At 40.6% G+C, this 10,000-nt stretch overlaps 1 protein-coding gene across 1 annotated transcript in view; it reads right to left on the reverse strand.

The window, feature by feature from the left end:
• Nucleotides 1-10,000, reverse strand: part of bub1ba (BUB1 mitotic checkpoint serine/threonine kinase Ba) — a 67,039-nt gene that overhangs the window by 11,749 nt on the left and 45,290 nt on the right. Inside the window, exons 8-13 of the mRNA XM_079831909.1 lie at nucleotides 9,053-9,140; nucleotides 8,747-8,964; nucleotides 5,930-6,039; nucleotides 3,715-3,858; nucleotides 3,542-3,630; nucleotides 1,096-1,254 (exon numbers count right to left, since the gene is read on the reverse strand). Coding sequence (XP_079688035.1) covers nucleotides 1,096-1,254; nucleotides 3,542-3,630; nucleotides 3,715-3,858; nucleotides 5,930-6,039; nucleotides 8,747-8,964; nucleotides 9,053-9,140 — 808 coding nt within the window. The remainder of the gene's footprint in view (nucleotides 1-1,095; nucleotides 1,255-3,541; nucleotides 3,631-3,714; nucleotides 3,859-5,929; nucleotides 6,040-8,746; nucleotides 8,965-9,052; nucleotides 9,141-10,000) is intronic.

A 10,000-nucleotide genomic window follows, 5' to 3' on the forward strand; every position in this document is an offset into this window, starting at 1 on the left:
AGGAGGACAGAGGACATGTGTGATTGAGGAGTGGAGGAGGACAGAGGACATGTGTGATTGAGGAGTGGAGGAGGACAGAGGACATGTGTGAATGAGGAGCGGAGGAGGACAGAGGACATGTGTGATTGAGGAGTGGAGGAGGACAGAGGACATGTGTGAATGAGGAGCGGAGGAGGACAGAGGACATGTGTGAATGAGGAGCGGAGGAGGACAGAGGACATGTGTGATTGAGGAGCGGAGGAGGACAGAGGACATGTGTGATTGAGGAGCGGAGGAGGACAGAGGACATGTGTGATTGAGGAGTGGAGGAGGACAGAGGACATGTGTGATTGAGGAGCGGAGGAGGACAGAGGACATGTGTGATTGAGGAGTGGAGGAGGACAGAGGACATGTGTGAATGAGGAGTGGAGGAGGACAGAGGACATGTGTGATTGAGGAGCGGAGGAGGACAGAGGACATGTGTGATTGAGGAGCGGAGGAGGACAGAGGACATGTGTGATTGAGGAGCGGAGGAGGACAGAGGACATGTGTGATTGAGGAGTGGAGGAGGACAGAGGACATGTGTGATTGAGGAGTGGAGGAGGACAGAGGACATGTGTGATTGAGGAGCGGAGGAGGACAGAGGACATGTGTGATTGAGGAGTGGAGGAGGACAGAGGACATGTGTGATTGAGGAGTGGAGGAGGACAGAGGACATGTGTGATTGAGGAGCGGAGGAGGACAGAGGACATGTGTGATTGAGGAGCGGAGGAGGACAGAGGACATGTGTGATTGAGGAGTGGAGGAGGACAGAGGACATGTGTGAATGAGGAGTGGAGGAGGACAGAGGACATGTGTGAATGAGGAGTGGAGGAGGACAGAGGACATGTGTGATTGAGGAGCGGAGGAGGACAGAGGACATGTGTGAATGAGGAGTGGAGGAGGACAGAGGACATGTGTGATTGAGGAGCGGAGGAGGACAGAGGACATGTGTGAATGAGGAGCGGAGGAGGACAGAGGACATGTGTGAATGAGGAGCGGAGGAGGACAGAGGACATGTGTGATTGAGGAGCGGAGGAAGACAGAGGAAAAGAAAAACGGATTGACGAGAAGAACCTCAATGGTCTGTCCATCAGGAATCCTCCAGAGAGTCAGGCAGCCGTCCTCATACACATAGCAGGAGATCTGGACCAGTTCATCCAGCTGATCATGTGACAGTCGAGCTCTGAGCTGCGAGCTGATGAAGAAATCCCACGGCACTGAGGAGGAGTGAAGCTGAACAGGAGAACACAGGGATGAGGGAATAGTTAAATATGGGAGTAAATCATGGGAGTGTTTTTGAACAAATCTCGAGTGAATGATTCAATGACTCACTCATTAAGACTTCACTTGTTTCATTACTGGATGAATCAGCGTTTTTGAACAAATCTCTTGAGTGAATGATTCAATGACTCACTCATAAAGAGTAACTAGTTTCATTACTGGATGAATCAGCGTTTTTGAACAAATCTCTTGAGTGAATGATTCAATGACTCACTCATAAAGACTTCACTTGTTTCATAACTGGATGAATCAGCGTTTTTGAACAAATCTCTTGAGTGAATGATTCAATGACTCACTCATAAAGAGTAACTAGTTTCATTACTGGATGAATCAGCGTTTGTGAACAAATCTCTTGAGTGAATGATTCAGTGACTCACTCATAAAGACTTCACTTGTTTCATTGATGAATCAGCGTTTTTGAACAAATCTCTTGAGTGAATGATTCAATGACTCACTCATAAAGACTTCACTTGTTTCATTGATGAATCAGCGTTTTTGAACAAATCTCTTGAGTAAATGATTCAATGACTCGCTCATAAAGACTTCACTTATTTCATTAATGGATGAATCAGCGTTTTTGAATGATTCTCTTGAGTGAATGATTCAATGACTCGCTCATCAAGACTTCACTTGTTTCATTACTGGATGAATCAGAGGTTTTAAACAAATCTCTTGAGTGAATGATTCAATGACTCACTCATAAAAAACATGTTAATTTTGTTTAATAATTACATATTTCAACTAAATATCCAAATAAATCTAGTGTTCACAACTGAGCACGCCAAGCCAGAGGCGACAGTGGCAAGGAAAACAAAACCCCATCAGGAGCAGAATGGAGGAAAATAAACCTTGGGAGAAACCAGGCTCAGTCGGGGGGGCAGTTCTCCTCTGGCCAATTAACAAACAGCGTATGATTATTATTCTGGCAACTTTACAGGTCAGAGGTCATAATAGATTGGCATATTCAAAAGAACGGAGGCAACATGGCAGAGACGGGTTTATTGAGGATGCTGTAGTGATTAAACAATTATTAAATAGGAATTTTCGAACGATCGGAGTCATCACGCCGGAGACGGGTTAGCACTAATCCACAAATCTCTAAAGTTGTTCCATTTTTAACGTGTCTAACTCGAATGACTCAAAATAAAGTTATTCAGTTACTCCTACACTGACTTAATGCCGTCAAAGCGGTTGATTTAGGACATTTTTTTTGGCATCTCCGCCACGCTCTAATTTGACCTCACTTAGCGGAAGTTATGTCTGAGCTCAGAGATGATCACGCTCGTCTGATAAGAGGTAAAATAATATCATAAATACTGCTGGGTTTCTCTCAGAAACTGATGGTTTGGCTAGATCAGACCCTTATTCATCATCTGGTGTCGTTTAAAGCCCTTTGAAGCTGCACTGAAACTGACATTTGAACCGTTTGGAGCCCATTGAAGTCCATTATATGGAGAAAAACCCTGGACTGTTTTCATCAAAAACCTTCATTTCTTTTCGACTGCAGAAAGATAGACATGGACATCTTGGATGACATGAGGGTGAGGAAACTATCAGCAAAAGTTTATTTAAAAGTGAACTAATCCTTTAAACGCGGATTCACCCAATAATCAAACAATTGATATTTCTTTTAAAGTGAGTCATTGAATCATTCACTGAACAAAAAGATTTTTGTTCAAATTAAATATTTTTAAATAGAGTGCAGCAATCAACATTTTGTTTGTGAAAACACATTACTAAAACAATATATAATAATAAAACAAATAACATGAGAATAAAAGATATATAGTATATAAATTAGGGCTGTCAAAAGATTAATCGCGATTAATCGCATCCAAAATAAAAGTTTGTGTTTACATAATATATGTGTGTGTACTCTGTTAATTATTATTTATATATAAATACACACACATTCATGAATATATTTAAGAAATATTTTCATGTATATACATTTATATAATCTATAATATTTTTTTCTTAAATATATACATGCTTGTGTGTGTATTTATATATTAATAATAATTAACAGAGTACACACACACATATATTATGTAAACACAAACTTTTATTTTGGATGCGATTAATCGCGATTAATCTTTTGACAGCCCTAATATAAATTGTATAGAAATAATACTAAAGTTGCACTGTGGAAATATATTATAATACATGAAGTGTATTTATTTTCAGTATTTTCTGTACATCTCATTGGTCATTATTTAATAGTATGAATTCCTCCCACCTTCAGGAGGACAGTAGCAGCGCTGGACGAGTACACAGTGAAGTCCTTCAGCGTCCCCAGCTGACAGCGGTAAATCAACATCTCTCCATCTGCAGGAGTGTGGAGGATTCCATTAAACATTATTTATACATGAGTTAAACATGACTGCATCTGTGCATGAGTTGTCCATATACCGAGATTTAAGTCGTCATTCCCACAGGTGTCAGGCAGAAGTCCAGTTTTACGGTGAAAGTTGGAAAACGTCGTCACGTCTGCTTGCTGGAAGAGTCTGGATCTCACCGCCGGACTGCAGACGCCCTCCGCTTCAGGGACTGATACTACATACACAAATACTAATGTTAACATTACAAGTGTTTCCTTCTAAATCATTTATGAAAGCTCTTGTTGTTAATCTGTTAGAGCTGCATGATAAATCAATCTCGCCGGTGTCTATTAAAGGGTTAGTTCACCCAAAAATGTTAATTGTGTCATTAATGACTGAGCCTCATGTGGTTGGACACCCGTCAGACCTCCGTTCATCTTCAGACACAAATGAAGATATTTTAGTGTAAATCTGATGCTCTGAAAGGCCTCCATTGGCTCAACTTTACACTCTCAAGACCCTTAAAAGACACTAAAGACTAAAGTTACAAAGTCCATCTCACTACAGCGGCTCTACAATAACTTTATGAAGACGAGAATAGTTTTTGTGCGCAAAAAAACCCTAAATAACGACTTATATACTGATGACGATTTCAAAACACGGCATCATGAAGCTTCGAAGTGTTATGAATCAGTGAGTCGATTCAGCAGTTCAGAGCGTTATGAATCAGTGTGTCAATTCAGCGGTTCAGAGCGTTATGAATCAGTGAGTCGATTCAGCGGTTCAGAGCGTTATGAATCAGTGAGTCAATTCAGCGGTTCAGAGCGTTATGAATCAGTGAGTCGATTCAGCGGTACAGAGCGTTATGAATCAGTGAGTCAATTCAGCGGTTCAGAGCGTTATGAATCAGTGAGTCGAATCAGCGGTTCAGAGCGTTATGAATCAGTGAGTCGATTCAGCGGTTCAGAGCGTTATGAATCAGTGAGTCAATTCAGCGGTTCAGAGCGTTATGAATCAGTGAGTCGATTCAGCGGTTCAGAGCGTTATGAATCAGTGAGTCGATTCAGCGGTACAGAGCGTTATGAATCAGTGAGTCAATTCAGCGGTTCAGAGCGTTATGAATCAGTGAGTCGAATCAGCGGTTTGAATCGTCAAATTTCATCAGTTTGGCGGTTTGACACGCGATCCGAATCATGATTCGACTCACTGATTCATAACGCTTCGAAGCTTCATGATGCCGTGTTTTGAAATCGTCATCACTATATAAGTCGTTATTTAGGGGTTTTTTGCGCACAGAAACTATTCTCGTCTTCATAAAGTTATTGTAGAGCCGCTGTAGTGAGATGGACTTTGTAACTTTAGTCTTTAGTGTCTTTTAAGGGTCTTGAGAGTGTAAAGTTGAGCCAATGGAGGCCTTTCAGAGCATCAGATTTACACTAAAATATCTTCATTTGTGTCTGAAGATGAACGGAGGTCTGACGGGTGTCCAACCACATGAGGGTAAGCCATTAATGACACAATTTACAGTTTTGGGTGAACTAACCCTTTAATGCTTTGACAAGTACAAATCACATCTGTTGTCATAGATATGAGACAGCATCTTTTCAACCACACAGTATCATTATTTTGGTCTTAAAATCATTCAGATTATCACAGAAGTACTGAATAAAAGTTTATAGTTCAGATATAAACACTGATGTCTACGGTTGAGATCAAAATAGAGCAAATCACCCTTTGAAAGTAACTTGACGCTTCAAATAAAGATTGTATCGTTACAACAGTAGGTGGAGACAAGAGAGATGAGTGAGTCATTGAATCATTCACTCAAGAGATTCGTTCAGAAACACTGATTCATCCAGTAATGAAACAAGTGAAGTCTTTATGAGTGAGTCATTGAATCATTTACTCAAGAGATTTGTTCAAAAACACTGATTCATCCAGTAATGAAACAAGTGAAGTCTTTATGAGTGAGTCATTGAATCATTTACTCAAGAGATTTGTTCAAAAACGCTGATTCATCCAGTAATGAAACAAGTGAAGTCTTTATGAGTGAGTCATTGAATCATTCACTCAAGAGATTCGCTGGTTCATCAGTAATGAAACAAGTGTTTCTCAGTCGTGCATGATTCAAACACATTTTTAACACTTGTCTCCACCTACTGGTGTAACGATGTAATGACACAATCATAATTTGAAGAGTGAAGTTACTTTCAAAAGGTGATTTAATCTAGATTGCTTTTAATAATTAATAAAGCAGCTCCACAACAGATTGATATAAAGTCTAAACCGTGAGCTTTATTTCCCACCATTCTCCAGCACAGTCTCTGGTCTCTCCACAGCTCGGCTCTTCATGGGATTCTGGGAAAAGTTAGCGAAGGAAGTGCCGCCCCACTCCTGACTGATCTCCAGGATAGGACTATGAACACAAGACATGAAAAACACAAATCTGAGTGAGATTTTGATCAGCTCCGCCATAACTTCCGGAGAGTGAGGTCAAATTAGAGCGTGGTCATAGATATATCGATCGTAGATGCCTCATTCTACTGATCCGTGCAGGCGCTAATGAGGCATCTACGATCGATATATCTATGGCCACGATCTAATTTTACCTCACTCGCCGGAAGTTATGACTGAGCTCAGAGATGATCACGCTCGTCTGATAAGAGGTAAAATAATAGCATAAATACTGCTGGGTTTCTCTCAGAAACTGATGGTTTGTCTAGATCAGACCCTTATTCATCATCTGGTGTCGTTTAAAGCTGCACTGAAACTGTCATTTGAACCGTTTGGAGCCCATTGAAGTCCATTATATGGAGAAAAATCCTGGACTGTTTTTATCAAAAACATTTCTTTTCGACTGCAGAAAGATAGACATGGACATCTTGGATGACATGGGGGTGAGGAAACTATCAGCAAAAGTTTATTTAAAAGTGAACTAATCCTTTAAGACCCCGCGGGAACCCTGTAAATGTTCTTAGTTTCTGTCCACCTCTGCCAATAATGCATGAACTGATAGACGTGTGGTTTGGGATGAACCCTAGATGGAGAAGTCTGGATTAGGGATCGACCGATATGGATTTTTTAGTGCCGATGTCCTAATTTTTTTCCTCAGCCGATGACGATACGAGCTGCCGATTTTCTGGAGCCGATATTTGGAGCCGATACTGCTTTTGCTCCCTCAATTTACATCCTAAAAATGACACAATGATCAGGATGATAATTTAAAATGTACAATTTAAAAAAAAGGAACATTTATTGAACAAAATTTTTTTTTTTATATTTAACAAATAGTAAAAACAGGTGAAGTAGAACAAGAAAAAAAAAGAGTTCAGTGGTGAAAATAAATTCTGAAAATAAATATTTAAGCATAAATAAAATAATGACACTATTGCACACAGTATCAACAAGCAGCATAATAAAGTGCACACTGACTGTACTATACTTCATTTAAAACTATTTACAACCTAGTCATTTAATGGTTACACTCTAAGAAATGCTGGGTTAAAAATAACCCAAGTTGGGTTGAATATGGACTAACCCAGCAATTAGGTTGTTTTGACCCAGCGGTTGAGTTAAATGTTAGCTTAAAACAACCCAATTGCTGGGTTAAAACAGCCCAATTGATGGGTTAGTCCATTTTCAACCCAACTTGGGTTATTTTTAACCCAGCATTGTTTAGAGTGTAGGTGCACTTCACTTAATCTCTTGTAGAAACACCAGCGGTAATTCAGGAGAAAATCTCCCAATGCTCCACGTGAAACTTCAGTCTTTCCACCTTTTACCATCGAGTCAATTCTCAATTGATTTTGATTAATATGCGCGAGTGAGAGCGAGAGAGTTTGAAGACGGTGAGAGCTGCCCTGTGGACGCCTGTCTGGAAATAATGCAGGGGAAAAATATCGGCCGATACACGTAAAAATTCCAAATATCGGCCCGATATATCGGCCTAACACTATTCTGAAGTATCTGAGTCTAATATAATGCCAAATTTTGGGTCAGCTTAAAGGTCCTTTCACACTGGACGCGATTTTGACGCACGAATAGTTCGCGCGATGGTTTTATTTTTTGATCAGCTGTTTGTGTAATGAGAGCTTTCACACCGAACGCGAATGTGCTGCGGCGAAAAAACGATGTTTATTTTTTCCGTTTCGATGTCAATTTTTTTTAGCACTCGCAGCGACAGAAAAGGCTTAAACCAATCACATACAAGGAAACAAAGGTGACGAAATGTTCAGTTGATGTCACTAGTCATTCAATCAACATTAACCTTTGCCAGGTGTGGCATTTCTCCTGAGATTACAGCTGTAGTTGTGTTTACAGCTGTGCAGATGCAGATGTGTTTGCCCACTAGGCTACAGATTACGATATTATAATCAATACATTTGTTTTTGTTTTTTTAATCTAATTGCGTCCGCGACTATTGAAAGTGAATGTGTTTCCGTCAGTACGACTGTGGCACTTAAATGTTTACATTGTAACTCAACTGGAAACACAGCAGCTCCGGATCGAGCCGTTCCTTTAGAGTGTGTGTGTGTGTGTGTGTGTGTGTGTGTGTGTGTGTGTGTGTGTGTGTGTGTGTGTGTGTGTGTGTGTGTGTCTCGTCAGATGCGCTGCTACCGTCTCTGTCTCTCGAGCTCCTCAAATTGTCCCACGGACATTTGAAAGTAAGTGCGGAACCGGCCATGATGAAGCTTTAGCTCCTGTAGAAGATTAGCATCTTCCCCTTCAGACTCTGTTCTTTAAGACTTGTGCACACAAAACCTTCTTCTCTGTCTTTTAAAGAAAATGAAAAGCTCGTCTCCACTGAATGATTACGCGTCCGGTGTGAACGCCACATAAGAGTTTTACGGCTAAAGATGTTTTTGATTGTGATTCTACGTTTGTCAAAAAAGTATCCAGATGTTCTTAGTACACCCATTACTCATCATCTGGTTAATTTGTCAATAAAACAAAGTTATTTTACGAACGCTTGGACCTATTTTTAAGAATGGTGATCCTACTAATGTAACCAATTACGGACAAAGAACATTCGCAACGGCGAACGCAGCAGCCTTGTATCGGCCGATACACGTAAAAATCACAAATATCGTCCGATATATCGGTCTAGCATTCTTGTGGAGTACCTGAGCTTGTTCTCCTCAGGGCTCAGTGCTGGAGCGGTTCTGCTGGCGTTCTCCGGCTGTGGGTCGGGGGGGTTCTGCCTCTCCACTGCCCCGAATGGAGTGGACGCCAACTGGGCGGCGCCGGCGAACTCACACGTGTCATCTGGACTCCGGCACAGAGTCTTATTCCAGTGGCCATTGAGGATGGCCTCCTCAGAGCGAGAGATGGACGCGTCCTGCTGATGAACACACACACACACACACTCATCACCGACTCTGACAGGAACACCGACAGCACGAACACTGAGGAGATGCTGAGGGCCTCACTCTGTCAGCGGAGACATCGGGTTTGGCCCTCGGCCCTTTCAGACTGGAGCTGGGCAGCTTCAGAGACACACGGTTGGAGGACGAGGACCTGAAAACATGACCAGTGTTCGTCAGATGAAGGAGTGCACTGAGAGAGGACAAGAGCGGAGAGAGGATGGAGAAAGATAAAAAGAAAGAATGATAGAAAGTTTGATAAAAGCACAATAAAAGAAAGAGAACGATAAAAAGAAAGTGATAAAAGAACGATACAAAGAAGATACTAAAAAAGAATGAACGATCAAAGAAAATGAAAAAACGGATGATATTATAGAAATGAAGAACGAACGACAAAATGAATGATAGAAAGGAAGAAAGAACAATGAATAATGGATGATAAATTATAGAAAGAATGATAGAAAGAAAGAGAGTGATGGAAAGAAAGAAAGGAACGAAGGAAAAAAAATGACAGAAAGAAAGAGCGATAGAAAGATGGAAAAAAGAAAGAGATAGAAAGAGCAATAGAAAGAAAGATGGAAAGAGAGCGATAGAAAGAGAGAGCGAAAGAAAGAGGGCAAAAGAAAGAAAGATGGAAAGAAAGAAGGAAAGAAAGAAAGAGCGTTGGAAAGAAAGAACGAACGAACGATGGAAAGAAAAAACTAACGATGGAAAAAAGAAAGAGCGATGGAAAGAAAGAAAGAGCAAAATAAAGAGCGATGGAAAGAGCGCAAAATAAAGAAAGACCGATGGAAAGAAAGAACAAAAGAAATAAAGAGCAATGGAAAGAAAGAGAAAGAAAGAACAATGGAAAGAAAGAAAGAACGATGGAAAGAAAGAGCTAATGATGGAAAAAATAAAGAGCAATGGAAAGAGAGCGAAATAAAGAGAGCGATGGAAAAAGCAATGGAAAGAAAGAAAGAACGAACGAATGATGGAAAAAAGAAAGTGATGGAAAAAAGAAAGAAAGAAAGA

Source organism: Gobio gobio (assembly GCF_949357685.1).
Source record: "Gobio gobio genome assembly, chromosome: 12".
NCBI lineage: Eukaryota > Metazoa > Chordata > Actinopteri > Cypriniformes > Gobionidae > Gobio > Gobio gobio.